The 19868-nt window shown below is 42.8% G+C and overlaps 1 protein-coding gene across 1 annotated transcript; it reads right to left on the bottom strand.

Moving 5' to 3' along the window:
- Positions 1-5348: 5348 nt before the first annotated feature.
- Positions 5349-14355, bottom strand: LOC118947626 (zinc finger protein 501-like). Its single transcript, XM_036972571.1, has 2 exons — positions 13745-14355; positions 5349-9118 (listed from the first exon to the last, which is right to left on the bottom strand). Exons 1-2 carry the CDS (start codon positions 14085-14087, stop codon positions 8193-8195), a joined length of 1269 nt encoding a protein of 422 aa, XP_036828466.1. The 5' UTR covers positions 14088-14355; the 3' UTR covers positions 5349-8192.
- Between the last annotated feature and the right edge of the window lie 5513 nt (positions 14356-19868).

Raw genomic sequence — 19868 nt, 5'->3', positions numbered from 1 at the left:
TTTAGGATTTTTGTCACTTCGGTGTAACAAGGGCCTTGCCGTGCGGCCCTACCAACTCTTCTATGTATTCGTAATGGCCCTTCGCGTGAGTTGGGTTTGTACCTTCGTTCACGTTGTCACTCCCTTATTTGCCGGTCGGGTATGGGGCCTTGGATAGATGAGTACTTTATGTTTATAGACTCTTCCTATACTCCCTTACCTTGGGTCTTCTTCTCTTATATATCAATACCTAATAACTCATATTCTGTTAGTTATTATGCTCGTCAGCTAGTAGTCACTGGGAAACTAGTATTGTTATATGTATTGACTTCTCCAAAGATATATTATTGTCCACACAGTGAAATATTCTTTAGTGCAATCACTTTAACCTATAACCAGGGTCACTTTCTGTTCAGTGAGAGTGTCAAAGGCGTTTGCTCTCCAGATCGTTAATCTGGCCTAGTTGTCAAAGTTTCAAGCTTTTATTAAGTCACTCTGTTTTTGTCTTATACACATTATTACAATTCAATGGTTCTACAGTTTCCTAATACATCAATAATGCTCAATCAATCCTCAATGCGCTATACTATGCCAAGTCATATTTGCAAAGGTAAAAAGCTTAACACACTTCTTTATGACTCTTTAAACAAAGCAAACACCCATATATTTACCTTGAAGCTCTATTCCACTGGTCCTTCCACTGGTCCTTCCCCTGGTCTCTATGAGAGTAGTAATATTTACCTTGAAGCTCTATTCCCCTGGTCCTTCCACTGGTCCTTCCCCTGGTCTCTATGAGAGTAGTAATATTTACCTTGAAGCTCTATTCCCTTGGTCCTTCCCCTGGTCTCTATAAGAGTAGTAATATTTACCTTGAAGCTCTATTCCCCTGGTCTCTATGAGAGTAGTAATATTTACCTTGAAGCTCTATTCCCTTGGACCTTCCCGAAACTGGTCTCTATAAGAGTAGTAATATTTACCTTGAAGCTCTATTCCCTTGGTCCTTCCCGAAACTGGTCTCTATAAGAGTAGTAATATTTACCTTGAAGCTCTATTCCCTTGGTCCTTCCCGAAACTGGTCTCTATGAGAGTAGTAATATTTACCTTGAAGCTCTATTCCCTTGGTCCTTCCCGAAACTGGTCTCTATAAGAGTAGTAATATTTACCTTGAAGCTCTATTCCCCTGGTCCTTCCCGAAACTGGTCTCTATAAGAGTAGTAATATTTACCTTGAAGCTCTATTCCCCTGGTCCTTCCCCTGGTCTCTATAAGAGTAGTAATATTTACCTTGAAGCTCTATTCCCCTGGTCCTTCCCCTGGTCTCTATAAGAGTAGTAATATTTACCTTGAAGCTCTATTCCCCTGGTCCTTCCCCTGGTCTCTATAAGAGTAGTAATATTTACCTTGAAGCTCTATTCCCCTTGGTCTCTATAAGAGTAGTAATATTGACCTTGAAGCTCTATTCCCCTTGGTCTCTATAAGAGTAGTAATATTTACCTTGAAGCTCTATTCCCCTGGTCCTTCCCCTGGTCTCTATAAGAGTAGTAATATTTACCTTGAAGCTCTATTCCCCTGGTCCTTCCCCTGGTCTCTATAAGAGTAGTAATATTTACCTTGAAGCTCTATTCCCCTGGTCCTTCCCCTGGTCTCTATAAGAGTAGTAATATTTACCTTGAAGCTCTATTCCCCTGGTCTCTATAAGAGTAGTAATATTTACCTTGAAGCTCTATTCCCCTGGTCCTTCCCCTGGTCTCTATAAGAGTAGTAATATTTACCTTGAAGCTCTATTCCCCTGGTCCTTCCCCTGGTCTCTATAAGAGTAGTAATATTTACCTTGAAGCTCTATTCCCCTGGTCCTTCCCCTGGTCTCTATAAGAGTAGTAATATTTACCTTGAAGCTCTATTCCCCTGGTCCTTCCCCTGGTCTCAATAAGAGTAGTAATATTTACCTTGAAGCTCTATTCCCCTGGTCCTTCCCCTGGTCTCTATAAGAGTAGTAATATTTACCTTGAAGCTCTATTCCCCTGGTCCTTCCCCTGGTCTCTATAAGAGTAGTAATATTTACCTTGAAGCTCTATTCCCCTGGTCCTTCCCCTGGTCTCTATAAGAGTAGTAATATTTACCTTGAAGCTCTATTCCCCTGGTCCTTCCCCTGGTCTCTATAAGAGTAGTAATATTTACCTTGAAGCTCTATTCCCCTGGTCCTTCCCCTGGTCTCTATAAGAGTAGTAATATTTACCTTGAAGCTCTATTCCCCTGGTCCTTCCCCTGGTCTCTATAAGAGTAGTAATATTTACCTTGAAGCTCTATTCCCCTGGTCTCTATAAGAGTAGTAATATTTACCTTGAAGCTCTATTCCCCTGGTCCTTCCCCTGGTCTCTATAAGAGTAGTAATATTTACCTTGAAGCTCTATTCCCCTGGTCCTTCCCCTGGTCTCTATAAGAGTAGTAATATTTACCTTGAAGCTCTATTCCCCTGGTCCTTCCCCTGGTCTCTATAAGAGTAGTAATATTTACCTTGAAGCTCTATTCCCCTGGTCCTTCCCCTGGTCTCAATAAGAGTAGTAATATTTACCTTGAAGCTCTATTCCCCTGGTCCTTCCCCTGGTCTCTATAAGAGTAGTAATATTTACCTTGAAGCTCTATTCCCCTGGTCCTTCCCCTGGTCTCTATAAGAGTAGTAATATTTACCTTGAAGCTCTATTCCCCTGGTCCTTCCCCTGGTCTCTATAAGAGTAGTAATATTTACCTTGAAGCTCTATTCCCCTGGTCCTTCCCCTGGTCTCTATAAGAGTAGTAATATTTACCTTGAAGCTCTATTCCCCTGGTCCTTCCCCTGGTCTCTATAAGAGTAGTAATATTTACCTTGAAGCTCTATTCCCCTGGTCCTTCCCCTGGTCTCTATAAGAGTAGTAATATTTACCTTGAAGCTCTATTCCCCTGGTCCTTCCCCTGGTCTCTATAAGAGTAGTAATATTTACCTTGAAGCTCTATTCCCCTGGTCCTTCCCCTGGTCTCTATAAGAGTAGTAATATTTACCTTGAAGCTCTATTCCCCTGGTCCTTCCCCTGGTCTCTATAAGAGTAGTAATATTTACCTTGAAGCTCTATTCCCCTGGTCCTTCCCCTGGTCTCTATAAGAGTAGTAATATTTACCTTGAAGCTCTATTCCCCTGGTCCTTCCCCTGGTCTCTATAAGAGTAGTAATATTTACCTTGAAGCTCTATTCCCCTGGTCCTTCCCCTGGTCTCTATAAGAGTAGTAATATTTACCTTGAAGCTCTATTCCCCTGGTCCTTCCCCTGGTCTCTATAAGAGTAGTAATATTTACCTTGAAGCTCTATTCCCCTGGTCCTTCCCCTGGTCTCTATAAGAGTAGTAATATTTACCTTGAAGCTCTATTCCCCTGGTCCTTCCCCTGGTCTCTATAAGAGTAGTAATATTTACCTTGAAGCTCTATTCCCCTGGTCCTTCCCCTGGTCTCTATAAGAGTAGTAATATTTACCTTGAAGCTCTATTCCCTTGGTCCTTCCACTGGTCTCTATAAGAGTAGTAATATTTACCTTGAAGCTCTATTCCCCTGGTCCTTCCCCTGGTCTCTATAAGAGTAGTAATATTTACCTTGAAGCTCTATTCCCTTGGTCCTTCCACTGGTCTCTATAAGAGTAGTAATATTTACCTTGAAGCTCTATTCCCCTGGTCCTTCCCCTGGTCTCTATAAGAGTAGTAATATTTACCTTGAAGCTCTATTCCCTTGGTCCTTCCACTGGTCTCTATAAGAGTAGTAATATTTACCTTGAAGCTCTATTCCCCTGGTCTCTATAAGAGTAGTAATATTTACCTTGAAGCTCTATTCCCTTGGTCCTTCCACTGGTCTCTATAAGAGTAGTAATATTTACCTTGAAGCTCTATTCCCCTGGTCCTTCCCCTGGTCTCTATAAGAGTAGTAATATTTACCTTGAAGCTCTATTCCCCTGGTCTCTATAAGAGTAGTAATATTTACCTTGAAGCTCTATTCCCCTGGTCCTTCCCCTGGTCTCTATAAGAGTAGTAATATTTACCTTGAAGCTCTATTCCCCTGGTCCTTCCCCTGGTCTCTATAAGAGTAGTAATATTTACCTTGAAGCTCTATTCCCCTGGTCTCTATAAGAGTAGTAATATTTACCTTGAAGCTCTATTCCCCTGGTCTCTATAAGAGTAGTAATATTTACCTTGAAGCTCTATTCCCCTGGTCTCTATAAGAGTAGTAATATTTACCTTGAAGCTCTATTCCCTTGGTCCTTCCCCTGGTCTATAAGAGTAGTAATATTTGTGCAGCCTCTGCTGTTTATACGACTATAATCTTCTTATTTAGTCTGAATGTCCTATGGTTTTTACTGCCTACTGTTTAGATATTGATTCCTTTTTATCGACTCTTGGCTACTACGAGGCTTTAACTATTTCTGGGCTTTTTCCAATCTTGCCGAACTGCGATTGTTACTGACGCACCAAAGATGGAACGTTGTCGCTATCAAGAGTTCTCCACGCCTCGCGCTGTTGAGGGGTGAAGTCCTCTCGTACACAAACTTGTTCACTTATTCTTTTTATAAGGTGTGAGATTCCAGTGTACAACACAATTCTTTAAGATATACCAGTCAATAGTTTAGCTCGCGCCTTGAGATCAAAGTAGTCAATACAAACAGAGTATAGTACAAGTAATTTACCTTGTCTGATGATTCTCTATGATATCCAACTCATATGGGTTGAGGATCATGTCTAGGCACTGATCTCTCCTCCTTTTATACCTCTTTTAGACACTCAGTTTGGGGGAAGATGTTCGGGAGTAGAATCTATCTCAACACAGTGTGCCATTACATTACGTATTAAGTAGCACTTAGTCCAATGTTAGTTCCTTCAGCACTGATGCCCATAGTTATTCATCTGTTGGGGCGTTGTCTTGGTAGGTTGGTTCATACCACTCGTCCTCAGTCTCCCTGTAGGTTGGTTCATACCACTCGTCCTCAGTCTCCCTGTAGGTTGGTTCATACCACTCGTCCTCAGTCTCCCTGTAGGTCGGTTCATACCACTCCTCCTCAGTCTCCCTGTAGGTTGGTTCATACCACTCCTCCTCAGTCTCCCTGTAGGTCGGTTCATACCACTCCTCCTCAGTCTCCCTGTAGGTCAGTTCATACCTCTCCTCCTCAGTCTCCCTGTAGGTCGGTTCATACCACTCCTCCTCAGTCTCCCTGTAGGTTGGTTCATACCACTCCTCCTCAGTCTCCCTGTAGGTTGGTTCATACAACTCCTCCTCAGTCTCCCTGTAGGTCGGTTCATACCACTCCTCCTCAGTCTCCCTGTAGGTCGGTTCATACCACTCGTCCTCAGTCTCCCTGTAGGTTGGTTCATACCACTCGTCCTCAGTCTCCCTGTAGGTTGGTTCATACCACTCGTCCTCAGTCTCCCTGTAGGTTGGTTCATACCACTCCTCCTCAGTCTCCCTGTAGGTTGGTTCTTGTTTAATTCCCAGTACTTGTATTTCCCATGCCTTTGGCTCCCTCTACTGGTCACCTGCTGTTGTGGCAATTTCTTATTTTATCCCCCAGTCAACAGATGGCCTTAGAGCCCATAAATGTGGCCCTGGAACTGGACCGGCCACTGAGGGAGGGGTCTGTTCTTTTTTGCCTTTTGCCACACCCTCTCCAAGATCGGACCTTCCCTTGACTCTTTTCCTGCTTTTTCTCGTTGCTGGGCCTAAATATTTTATTGCTAGAGCCTTCCCATCCTGTGCCTGTACCATCCCATACTGGTCCTGTCTGTTTCTCCTCCCTATCTATTAGGTGCCTGCTCTTTACAAACCTCCAGTCTCTGGTAAGCCCTTTAGCTACTATTCTACCTCCTAGCATAAGCTGCGTAAATGTGCTTTCAAAGGGCCAGGCTTCTTCTTCTTCCTCCCGATACCATATGCCCTTATCTCTATGACAGGTCATGTTGCAGAAGCAATGCTTACAAAAGGGACTTGTTATTTTAGTCCCTGAGGCTGACTGCCTAGTCAACTCTCCATAGGTGCCCCTGTCACACCCGGTGCACCGAGGGGTCCATCCTGTGTAATATATTTCATTATTTAGTCCTGTCATCCTTATCCTACCTGAGTCTTTATCCCACTCTATCTCTTGTCCTAAGTACTCTATTCTCAGTCTGGCTTCTTCCCTATCAGTTGTCACTTCCCATGTGTTCCCTGTCTTTACTATCAACCTCATTTTAGGCCTCTACCTTCTGTCAGGCAATCTAGGTCTCTCCCTCTCCATGCCAGTCTCTACCTTCTGTCAGGCAATCTAGGCACGTACTTTCTCAGTCTCTCCCTCTCCATGCCAGTCTCTACCTTCTGTCAGGCAATCTAGGCACATACTTTTTAAGTCTCCCTCTCCATGAAAGTCTCCCTTGCAATCTTCCTCTAAGCTTCTTTGCACAACCCCCACATATATCTAGGTGGTCAGTTGTTGTCCAGCTTAACATGTGTCCTTCACAACAATTGTGTAGGTCCGGTTTATCGAATATATGCCAATGTTTCACATATTCCCCCATGTACTCCATACTCCACTCTCCTATAATTATCTGAAGGTCACTACTTTGGTCTCCCTCTGATTCTTCTCTCACATCTCTTTCCTAGAATCAGGGGACAATGGGGTTAGCAATTTCTATCTCTTATTGCCTTCCTTCCCCTCTTCTTGTCCTTTCTGCTGGGTCCTAATATCTTAACCCACTGATCCCCTACATATTTTAACTCCCTCCTTAGATCTCCTGCTGCTTCCTCGCATCTCATCACTGCCCTGGACAGTTGATCCATCTTCTCCCAGTTAGGCGGGTTCCCTACTCCCCTTTCACTCTGTCTACCTGGTCTTTCCTTCTCTCTCACTTCTGCTTTTTCTACTGCTTGTAGTGCCCATATGGGGCGTGTTAGTATAATTTAATTATGCCAATGTGCTTTCATCTATTTTATGAGAATTTGTAAGATTTCTTGTTTGCATAAAATAGACGCAGACCAGTCTTTAAATAATAGGTAATAGAATTTATTCTCGGAGCGCGCTACCACTTAAACACATGCATCAGTTTATATACAGATCATGACGTCATTTCACTGCCTTAACCGAACCCCCTCCTCTCGACCGGGACAAAGTAAGGTGAAAAGTTCATTCTAACTTACTAACACACTCCCAGATAACTTTTGACCCCTCAACATTATCGATCACCACTGAACTGACAGTTTTAATTAACAGAAACCCTAGGAATGCACTCACTGCCTAATCTAAAAACCCCAGAGCTAAGTTTCAGTTGGGTCAACCATAGGCTAATGACCTTAAGTGTTTACACAGTCCACAACCCATTTGTTCCTGCCCAGTTGGAATGGTGTTCTTTAACATTTTATTACTCCTTGTCCTGTCACACAATTCCTTCTTATGAACTCATATTGTTAATCAGATATAATATAACAGAGTATAAGTTTACTTACAGTTCCATTTAAAATGATTTGTTCAGTCATAATTTCCTAACAGGCGCCACTCTTTCTTCCCCGTGGGCCCTGTCCTCCTTGCTCCGGCATCCAACAGTAGTTCTTTCCTAACCCTTTCTGCCATCTCTCCGTCAATTAGCTTGGAGAGGTTACCTCCCCCAGAGGTGGCTGTCCTGGGCCTCTGATCCTTTGTCTTTCTGTCCTGCTGCGTTTCTTGCCTGTGTCTATGGGTGAAGCTTTTTAATTTGGTTACTGCTACTCCTGCACCCTCTCCATGCTCTCGCTTACTGACTTTCTTTCGGTACACCTCTTCCTTTGGTACCCTTCCCGCCTTTCTCTGGAGTAGCCTATCCTCCTCAGTAAGTTCCCATTTCTTAACCTCGGGCCTATTTATCCAATCCTAAACCAGGTTCAAATCCTGTATCCAACCCCTAAACCAGGTTCATATCCTGTATCCAACCCTACCCCCTAAAACAGGAAATTAAAAAAACATAAAAATGTATTTCTGAGTAGGCTTTCTCCAATCTGATTTCATATGGCAATAAGGACATAAACAAAACCACAAAAGCACCAACTTTCAGTCCAAAATTAGACAAATGTGGGAGCAGTGTGTTAACTCATGAACTGTAAGTTTGTGTGAAATCTCTCTCTCCACAGTGGGAGCAGCATTGGTAAGGTTTCTCTCCCGTGTGGATTCTTTCATGTCATTTCAGTTGCCTTAACCAGGTAAATGTCATTCCACAGTGGGAGCAGTTCCAAAAGGCTTCTCCGTAGTGTGTATTTTCTCCCGCTGCTTCAGTTTCCCTAACTTCTTAAACCTCCTTTCACAATGAGAACCCTGGAAACGCTTCATTACAGAGTGTGTTAGCTCATGTTTTTTCCAGTTACTTGAGTCAGTGAAATTCTTACCACACTGGGAGCAATGGTAAGGCTTTTCTCCTGTGTGTGTCCTCTTATGCGTTGCCAGGGCCCTTGATAGGATAAAACTCTTACCACAGTGGGAGCAGTGATAAGGCTTTTCCCCTGTGTGTATTCTCTTATGTACTTTCAAGTTATATAACCGGTTAAAAGTTTTTCCACATTGAGCGCATTTGTGAGGCTTGTCTCCTGTGTGCATTCTCTCATGTGCTTTCAGGTTCCATAACTGGGTAAAACTCTTTCCACACTGGGAGCAGTGGTGATAAGGCTTCTCTCCAGTGTGTGTTCTCTCATGCGCTTTCAGTTGCCTTGACCAGCCAAAACTCTCTTCACAATGGAAACATTGGTAAGGCTTTTTTCCAGTGTGTACTCTTTCATGATCTTTCAGGTTACTTAACCTCTTAAAAGTATTGCCACATTGAGAGCATTTGTGAGGCTTGTCTCCTGTGTGTATTTTCTCGTGTGATTTCAGGGAACTTAACTGTGAACATCTCTTTCCACACTGGGAGCATTGGTAAGGCTTCTCTCCTGTGTGTATTCTATTATGCAATTTTAGGGTCCCTAACTGGGTAAACTGCTTTCCACACTGGGAGCATTGGTAGGGCTTCTCTCCTGTGTGTATTCTATTATGTATTTTCAAGCTCCCTAACTTGGTAAAACTCTTTTCACACTGGGAGCACTGGTGTCGTCTTGCTGGTTTGGACGTCTCTGGCTCTGGTTCCTCCGAGTCTTGTCTCTCTCCTGCCAAAGACAAACAAAGTATTTCATGTAACAGATATTGGTATCTTATTCACAAGAAACGAATGAAAACAGATGGGAAATGGAGAAGGACGAGAAGCGGAACTTGTCCAATAAGAAACGCTTGTTTTTGTTTTCCGATGCAAAACATTTTGCTACGTTTTTCACTAATGAATACGACCTTGAATGAAACCTCCACATGATAAAACTGTCTTCCTATTTAAAAGGGGTTTTAATCCAAATCAGATCCCTCAACCTGAGGTCAAGTTATTCACTATGACAAAGTCAAAAGCTGTACAACATCTGGAAACCAAGTCTGGTCTAGAAAAGTCTGAAAAATCTACTATAATATGATACATTTGATCCATTGTTACGTTTTGTTGGTGACAAATTATTGGTTCAAGAGTATGGATGACAGGAAGTTAGTTGGTGCAGTGTTGCTAGATTTCAGTGCTGCTTTATTTACTAAATAAATTGTGTAGGTTGTTTTTTTGTTGGTAATACACGCTACTGGCTGGGGGACTTGTTGACCCGGGATCATTGGTAACCCCAATCATGACCATTAGGACTGTTCAGATGGGGGAACGTTCCAATTCTCAATTGGTAGAGGACACTTTCATTCAACATGTGCCATCCCCGGACTGCAGGGAACATCTAAAATGTTGTCAGTCACCTTTTGCACTCTCATGATAAACAAAATATGTAGTGAACTCAACTCTTGACGAAATAATGTTCTCTAATGCAGTAATGTTTTTCTAGAGGCAGATGATCACCATAGCTTGGAGGTTAAGACTTGGAGGAGATTTGTCTTAACAGGATGAAAGTCAGCCCGCTACATCTGCAGCAGACAGGAAGGAAGATTGACCTCTGACCCAGGTTAGTGACACAAAGACAAAGAGTCTGATCATGCATGAGAAACTGAGCCATGGAATTTCATGAGCACAAACTAATGTATTTAAAAAGAAGAGCATGATATGAAGATGTGAATCCTTCATGTTGAGTTGGCTATGAAGAAGGAGGACAGAAACCTGAAGCAGCTGGTGTACCAATAGTAGGGTATGTTTTACTAGTAGGGTAGGTTTTACTAGGGTCTGCTAGTAGGGTAGATTCTACTAGGGTTTTACTAGTAGGGTAGGTTTTAGTAGGGTTTTACTAGTAGGGCAGGTTTTACTAGGGTCTGCTAGTAGGGTAGATTCTACTAGGGTTTTACTAGTAGGGTAGGTTCTACTAGGGTTTTACTAGCAGGGTAGGTTCTACTAGGGTTTTACTAGTAGGGTAGATTCTACTAGGGTTTTACTAGTAGGGTAGGTTTTAGTAGGGTTTTACTAGCAGGGTAGGTTCTACTAGGGTTTTACTAGTAGGGTAGGTTTTAGTAGGGTTTTACTAGTAGGGTAGGTTTTAGTAGGGTTTTACTAGTAGGGTAGGTTTTAGTAGGGTTTTACTAGTAAGGTAGGTTTTACTAGGGTTTTACTAGTAGGGTAGGTTTTACTAGGTTTTACTAGTAGGGTAGGTTTTACTAGGGTTTTACTAGTAGGGTAGGTTTTACTAGGGTTTTACTAGTAGGGTAGGTTTTACTAGGGTTTTACTAGTAGGGTAGGTTTTACTAGGGTTTTACTAGTAGGGTAGGTTTTACTAGGGTTTTACTAGTAGGGTAGGTTTTACTAGGTTTTACTAGTAGGGTAGGTTTTACTAGGTTTTACTAGGGTTTTACTAGTAGGGTGGGTTTTAGTAGTAGGGTAGGTTTTACTAGCAGGGTAGGTTTTACTAGCAGGGTAGGTTTTACTAGCAGGGTAGGTTTTAGTAGGATTTTACTAGCAGGGTAGGTTTTCGTAGGGTTTTACTAGCAGGGTAGGCTTTACTAGGGCTGATCTTCGCACAATTTGAGGAGTTGCCACATAAGAATGGTATCGTGGGAGAGGTTAAAGTTCTCCTCTATTAAGGTCATGTCTCAATGTGTTTCAGTGTCCAAATGACCGTTTCTATTAGACCAAACCTCAAATAGCGAGTTGAAACTGCTTGTCGTCAGAGAGGAAGAAGTGATCTTTAGTCTGTTGTTGTGAGTAACAGGGGGAGAGGCTTGGTGACAGGGGGGGGGGGGGGGGGGGGGGGGGGCTTGGTGACAGGGGGGGGGGGGGGGGCTTGGTGACAGGGGGGGGGGGGGGGCTTGGTGACAGGGGGGGGGGCTTGGTGACAGGGGGAGGGGCTTGGTGACAGGGGGGGGGGGCTTGGTGACAGGGGGAGGGGCTTGGTGACAGGGGGGGGGGCTTGGTGACAGGGGGGAGGCTTGGTGACAGGGGGAGGGGCTTGGTGGCTGTACGGTGGGAAGGTGCACAGTGAACACAGAAGAAGCGAGTGTGAATACTTATGTAATTGAGATATTTCTGTAATTAATTTTCAATAAACTGGCAACAATTTCTAAAAACATGCGTTCACTTTGTCATTATGGGGTATTGTGATGTCATTATGGGGTATTGTGATGTCATTATGGGGTAGTGAACAGTGTGTTTAGATGGTTGAGAAAAGACAAATGTATTAAATTTTGAATTCAGGCTGTGACAACAAAATGTGGAATAAGTGGTATGAATAAGTACTGAAGGCACTGTAAATTGAGGGGCTTTCATTTGTAGAAAATAAATAGACAGATTGTTGATAGGTGGCAGGGTAGCCTAGTGGTTAGAGCGTTGGACTAGTAACCGGAAGGTTGCAAGTTCAAACCCCCGAGCTGACAAGGTACAAATCTGTCGTTCTGCCCCTTAACAGGCAGGAACGTCATTGAAAATAAGAATTTGTTCTTAACTGACTTGCCTAGTTAAATAAAGGTAAAATAAAATAAAATAAAAAAATAAACACCTTAAATCATCTTTCTATTAAAACAACAGTTTTCATTTCAGTATATTTTCTAAGAGAATCCAATTGCTTATGGATGTTAATGATATCAGAACGCTGAAAAATGATACTGAAAAGAGAGAAACCAATTATAGACCATGTAAAACCTTGATGAAAGTTAGCTTTAGAGAGAAAGTTTCAAGATGATCCGAACATTACATTGCCTGTCCCAGTCAACCCCCTATCTCTACAAGACTCCAGAACAGGCAAACTAAACTCAAGACACTTCAATTTGGCCTGTATGGCTTCTTTAACATCTTCTTAACTAATACTGGAGGAAAGCTGTGATTGGGGGAAAAAATAAGCTTTCTAAAAGCCATGAAATATGATTGACTGAGAACGCCTCTTTATAGACTTGGCCTCCTACTCTGTAATAGTCCAAATTAATGCAATTTCCTACTTAAAACGTCTCAAATGAAGCCCGGAACTCCCAACATATAGACTTTAACAGTCCTTAAGGATGAAGCCTGAACTCCAACATATAGACTTTAACAGTCCTTTAGGATGAAGCCTGAACTCCAACATATAGACTTTAACAGTCCTTTAGGATGAAGCCTGAACTCCAACATATAGACTTTAACAGTCCTTTAGGATGAAGCCTGAACTCCAACATATAGACTTTAACAGTCCTTTAGGATGAAGCCTGAACTCCAACATATAGACTTTAACAGTCCTTAAGGATGAAGCCTGAACTCCAACATATAGACTTTAACAGTCCTTAAGGATGAAGCCTGAACTCCAACATATAGACTTTAACAGTCCTTAAGGATGAAGCCTGAACTCCAACATATAGACTTTAACAGTCCTTTAGGATGAAGCCTGAACTCCAACATATAGACTTTAACAGTCCTTTAGGATGAAGCCTGAACTCCAACATATAGACTTTAACAGTCCTTAAGGATGAAGCCTGAACTCCAACATATAGACTTTAACAGTCCTTAAGGATGAAGCCTGAACTCCAACATATAGACTTTAACAGTCCTTTAGGATGAAGCCTGAACTCCAACATATAGACTTTAACAGTCCTTAAGGATGAAGCCTGAACTCCAACATATAGACTTTAACAGTCCTTAAGGATGAAGCCTGAACTCCAACATATAGTCCTTAAGGATAATTATGAACATTGTTTCATTTGGAAATGACTCCCTTTATTTGTGCATTGCTCAGGTTGAGCTTTCCACAGAATTAACCACAGACTTGTGCTAATATGTTCAGTCTGCCAAAAAAAAGCTTCATGTAACATCCAGCTTCCATTTGTTTTTATTTCTCCAACATGCCAAAATGTAGATTCCAGATTTCTTGGGTATACACTCTGCCCAAGGGGTACTACAGTACCCCAAGGGGTACTACTATTTTGTCTATCTATTCTGTGAGACTTAAATAAAGTTTTGATTTGCGTACAAAATGTATTTTATTTTACCTTTATTTAACTAGGCAAGTCAGTTAAGAACAAATTCTTATTTTCAATGACAGCCTAGGAACAGTGGGTTAACTGCCTGTTCAGGGGCAGAACGACAGATTTGTACCTTGTCAGCTCGAGGATTTGAACTTGCAACCTTTCGGTTACTAGTCCAAAGCTCTAACCACGCCACAGGTACAACATGTAATGTCCATAGAACTGGAATCACCCATAACTTCAGTAGAAATACCCTTTAAAATCACATTAGTTCGACAGAAAGAGATATTCAGAGACATGGATTCAACAACAACATAGTTTGTGCCCCAGTTTAAGACAGTACTCACTGGTGTTAATCAGATCTCCATTATTCTCTTCTTCCTCTTCTTCCTCCTCCTCCTCCAATGTGACAGTAATCTCCCCCTCCTCCTTCACTCCAAAAACTTGTTCCGTTTCTTTTACTAATACAGTCATATTCTCCTCTTCAACAAAAACGACATTCTCTTGTTTATCTTCCTCCTCTTTCACTCCGAAAGCTTCTTCTTCTTCTTTCACTGTAACAGCTTCACCCTCTACTTCCTTTTTAACTGTAACAGCCTCCTCTTCCTTCTCCTCTTTCACAATAACTTCTTTCTCCGTCCAGCAGACCTCCTCTTCTTTAGCAGGAGGGGAGTAGCTTAATGAACTCATGGTCGGGGACGTTAACTAGCTAGTTAGCTTTAGCGACTAGCCTAGTGCTCGGCTAATTTAACCAGTCAGCTAGCTGACTAACAACGTAAATATTAAATGGAGTATCTAGTAAAGACGCAGACAGTATGTTAAAAACACTGAAGTTAATACAAACCCAATGATCTACAGAGCTTCAATGTTTCGGTTTTATGTTAGCAAGCAAGCTACCGAGGTGGTTGAATCAGCCGTTTTGTTGTTGAGGAAGCTGTTCCGTCCACTAGTTAATACGTCACGCAAGAAGCGCCACCTGAAAGACGCATATCGCCATTTGCTGACTGGAGTGGGTAACACAGTTCAGGAAAATATTCCCAAGGTTGTGTTTGTTCTGGCATGCAATATCATGGCATGCAATATCATAACAAGTCATTTCAAAACCTGTTGTTTATTGTATTTAGCCGATTGTAATACTCAAATGCTAGTTGTACTGTTCAGCATGTTGCTGCCATTTGTACAATGTGCTGTTGAAAAAAACCTGTGAAAAACAACATTCCTTCTCTCGCTCCCTCTCAAATATATATATGTTTTTTACAGTTATATATATATATATATATATATAAGAGGGAGCGAGAGAAGGAATGTTTTTTTTTACTTTACAGTTTATATATATGTGTGTGTATACATATATATGTGTGTGTGTGGCCGTAACTAAGAATATTTGACTGTAGATATGCAAAAAACGCATATCTAAGTTTCCTAATGTCCCATCCCCTTCCGAAATGTGAAATATGCTAACGCCTGCAACGTCGTGAATTGAACAAATCGCCGGAAGTAATCGTTATCTCACGCAATTTGTAAATTGCAGTGCATGGAGAATTGTGTTATTTCGATCGAAAAAAAAGAAATTCGATGTTTTTCCACTTGCTCAACTTTATTCATGGTTCCCTCGCACAAAAGGTGGTGGAATTATGAGGGAATGAAGCCAAGGTCAGAATACACTTATCTGTAGACGCACCCTTGCCACGACTCTGCGATCTCCACTCCAAACAAACAGTTCAACGTCAGAATGTGTGAGGAAACTGCGTGAAAAGGGAATGACGTTTCATTTTCGTGTGTGTTTCTCAGGTCTGAATTCCCTCCATTATTAATAAATACTCATTGTTTAAAAAAAAGTTATTTTTAACATCTAGATGTGACCATATTCCTGTCACAGGCAGGCTGTTGCCTGGACCGTATCAATGAAAGGAATCGCTGGACCACGTTGTATAATGGATATTTATAACAAACATGGTACGGTAGCGGTGGCAATGAGAAGGCCTCCTGGTGACGTCTTCCCTCATGGTCTCCCAGGTCCTGGGAGGGGCCAGACATTTTTGAAGCGTTTAATCTGAATCAGAATGAACCAGATTCTGTATTTTGTAACATTGATTTTTCAGAAAATAAACTGACACGATCTGATACCACAATATCAAGATCACAGAATCCATATTTTCCAGAACTTTGAACAGGCCTCCACTTCGATATCTACTGTACAGGTGGTGGTACTAATTCTACATGGAGATTATTTTTATTTTTATTTAACCGTTATTTAACTAGGCAAGTCAGTTAAGAACACATTCTTATTTACAATGACGGCCTAGGAACAGTGGGTTAACTGCCTTGTTCAGGGGCAGACTTTAACCTTATCAGCTCGGGGATTCGATCCAGCAACCTTTCGGTTACTGACCCAAAGCTCTAACCATTAGGCTACCTGCTGTAAACTACATGAATAAAGATACCTTGATGGAACATAATAGAACCTTTCACTTATCAATATACCAACTGACCACATACCTTTACTGCAGTCAACTTAACACAATGAACCTTTCTGTTTTCACATGTAAGAACGTTTTCTAAACCTCCTCACCTTAGTTAACATCACAGAACTCTGTCATACACCCGATAATGACATCACAGAACTCTGTCATACACCAGATAATGACATCACAGAACTCAGTCATATACCAGATAGAAGGATAAACACATCAACATTCATACAGCCACTCTCTCATACTCAGCCCTCTCATCAACATTCATACAGCCACTCATACTCAGCCTTCTCATCAACATTCATACAGCCACTCATACTCAGCCCTCTCATCAACATTCATACAGCCGCCCTCTCATCAACATTCATACAGCCACTCTCTCATACTCAGCCCTCTCATCAACATTCATACAGCCACTCTCTCATACTCAGCCCTCTCATCAACATTCATACAGCCACTCTCTCATACTCAGCCCTCTCATCAACATTCATACAGCCACTCTCTCATACTCAGCCCTCCCTTCCAGATAGTGAAGCCCTCCCTTCTAGATAGAGAAGGCAGGGCACCAGTGAAGGTCTCCCTTCTAGATAGAGAAGGCAGGGCACAAGTGAAGGCCTCCCTTCTAGATAGAGAAGGCAGGGCACCAGTGGTGTTCTAGATAGAGAAGGCAGGGAATCAGTGAAGGCCTCCCTTCTAGACAGAGAAGGCAGGGCACCAGGGAAGGCCTCCCTTCTAGATAGAGAAGGCAGGGCACCAGTGAAGGTCTCCCTTCTAGATAGAGAAGGCAGGGCACAAGTGAAGGCCTCCCTTCTAGATAGAGAAGGCAGGGCACAAGTGAAGGCCTCCCTTCTAGATAGAGAAGGCAGGGCACAAGTGAAGGCCTCCCTTCTAGATAGAGAAGGCAGGGCACAAGTGAAGGCCTCCCTTCTAGATAGAGAAGGCAGGTCATGAGTGAAGGCCTCCCTTCTAGATAGAGAAGGCAGGGCACCAGTGGTGTTCTAGATAGAGAAGGCAGGGAATCAGTGAAGGCCTCCCTTCTAGACAGAGAAGGCAGGGCACCAGGGAAGGCCTCCCTTCTAGATAGAGAAGGCAGGGCACCAGGGAAGGCCTCCCTTCTAGATAGAGAAGGCAGGTCGTGAGTGAAGGCCTCCCTTCTAGATAGAGAAGGCAGGTCATGAGTGAAGGCCTCCCTTCTAGATAGAGAAGTCAGGGAATCAGTGAAGGCCTCCCTTCTAGACAGAGAAGGCAGGGCACCAGGGAAGGCCTCCCTTCTAGATAGAGAAGGCAGGGCACAAGTGAAGGCCTCCCTTCTAGATAGAGAAGGCAGGGCACAAGTGAAGGCCTCCCTTCTAGATAGAGAAGGCAGGTCATGAGTGAAGGCCTCCCTTCTAGATAGAGAAGGCAGGGCACCAGTGGTGTTCTAGATAGAGAAGGCAGGGAATCAGTGAAGGCCTCCCTTCTAGACAGAGAAGGCAGGGCACCAGGGAAGGCCTCCCTTCTAGATAGAGAAGGCAGGGCACCAGGGAAGGCCTCCCTTCTAGATAGAGAAGGCAGGGCACCAGTGAAGGCCTCCCTTCTAGATAGAGAAGGCAGGGCACAAGTGAAGGCCTCCCTTCTAGATAGAGAAGGCAGGTCATGAGTGAAGGCCTCCCTTCTAGATAGAGAAGGCAGGGCACCAGTGGTGTTCTAGATAGAGAAGGCAGGGAATCAGTGAAGGCCTCCCTTCTAGACAGAGAAGGCAGGGCACCAGGGAAGGCCTCCCTTCTAGATAGAGAAGGCAGGGCACCAGGGAAGGCCTCCCTTCTAGATAGAGAAGGCAGGGCACCAGGGAAGGCCTCCCTTCTAGATAGAGAAGGCAGGGCACCAGTGAAGGCCTCCCTTCTAGATAGAGAAGGCAGGGCACCAGTGAAGGCCTCCCTTCTAGATAGAGAAAGCAGGGCACAAGTGAAGGCCTCCCTTCACATTCCCTTAAAGCTGTAAGATACAGATCCAGCCACTGTAAACAATATAGCACCATGGAAACAGCATCATGGAAACAGCACTTGGAAACAGCACTTGGAAACATTGGAAACAGCACTTGGAAACAGCACTTGGAAACAGCTCTTGGAAACAGCACTTGGAAACATTGGAAACAGCACTTGGAAACAACACTTGGAAACAGCACTTGGAAACATTGGAAACAGCACTTGGAAACAGCACTTGGAAACAGCACTTGGAAACATTGGAAACAACACTTGGAAACAGCACTTGGAAACAGCAACATGGAAACAGCACTTGGAAACAGCACTTGGAAACAGCACCATGGAAACAGCACTTGGAAACAGCACCATGGAAACAGCACTTGGAAACAGCACCATGGAAACAGCACCATGGAAACAGCAACATGGAAACAGCACCATGGAAACAGCAACATGGAAACAGCACTTGGAAACAGCACCATGGAAACAGCACTTGGAAACAGCACCATGGAAACAGCACATGGAAACAGCACCATGGAAACAGCACTTGGAAACAGTACCATGGAAACAGCACTTGGAAACAGCACCATGGAAACAGCACTTGGAAACAGCACCATGGAAACAGCACCATGGAAACAGCACTTGGAAACAGCACCATGGAAACAGCACTTGGAAACAGCACCATGGAAACAGCACTTGGAAACAGCACCATGGAAACAGCACTTGGAAACAGCACCATGGAAACAGCACTTGGAAACAGCACCATGGAAACAGCACCATGGAAACAGCACCATGGAAACAGCACTTGGAAACAGCACCATGGAAACAGCACCTGGAAACAGCACCATGGAAACAGCACTTGGAAACAGCACCATGGAAACAGCACTTGGAAACAGCACCATGGAAACAGCACCATGGAAACAGCACTTGGAAACAGCACCATGGAAACAGCACTTGGAAACAGCACCATGGAAACAGCAGCATGGAAACAGCACCATGGAAACAGCACCATGGAAACAGCACCATGGAAACAGCACCATGGAAACAGCACTTGGAAACAGCACCATGGAAACAGCACCATGGAAACAGAATCTTTGCCAGAGTTGAAGAAAAGGACCATTTAATCACAGTCCAATGAGATAAAAAAATATATTCAATTAAATGTTGAGATAAAAAAATATATTCAATTAAATGTTGAGATAAAAAAATATATTCAATTAAATGTTGAGATAAAAAAATATATTCAATTAAATGTTGAGATTTAAAAAATATATTCAATTAAATGTTGAGATTTAAAAAATATATTCAATTAAATGTTGAGATTTAAAAAATATATTCAATTAAATGTTGAGATTTTAAAAAACATAAATGTATTTTTTTGTAGAAATTTGATTTCATATGGCACAAACAAAAGCACAACATTTCAGTAAAAAATATGAGACAATGGGAGCAATGTCTTCTCTCATGAATTGTAAGTTTATGTGATGGTAAATATATTTTACACACTGGGAGCAGAGGGAAGGCAACTCCCCTGTGTTTCCTTGTGTTCATTTAGGTCTCCTAACTGAGGAAATATATTTTCCACACAGGGAGCATTGACAACACTTTTCCCAGGTGTGGATTCCTTCATGCTCTATCTGTTTCCGTAACCAGGTAAACTTCAATGCACAGTGGGAGCAGTGGAAAGGCGATTTCTCAGCTCTGTGTGTGTTCTCTTATGTGATTTCAGGTTTGTTAGCTGGTTAAAACTCTATCCACGGTAGGAGCAGGGATGAGGCTTTTCTCCTGTGTGTGTTCTCTTATGTATTGTCATGCTCCTTAACTGGGTAAAACTTTTTCCACACTAGAAGCAATGATGAGGCTTCTCACCCTTATGTCCCCTTTCATGCCTTTTCAGATTCCCTAACCAGGTAAAACTCTTTCCCCGACTGGAAGCATTGGTAAGGCTTCTCTCCTGTGTGTAATCTCTCATATATTTTCAGGCTGCATAACTTGGTAAAGCTCTTTCCACACTGGGAGCATTGGTAAGGCTTCTCTCC

Source organism: Oncorhynchus mykiss, unplaced genomic scaffold (genome assembly GCF_013265735.2).
Source record: "Oncorhynchus mykiss isolate Arlee unplaced genomic scaffold, USDA_OmykA_1.1 un_scaffold_173, whole genome shotgun sequence".
Classification (NCBI taxonomy): Eukaryota; Metazoa; Chordata; class Actinopteri; order Salmoniformes; family Salmonidae; genus Oncorhynchus; species Oncorhynchus mykiss.
Note: the sequence above shows the minus strand (reverse complement) of the source record. Positions and strands in the feature narration are given on the sequence as shown.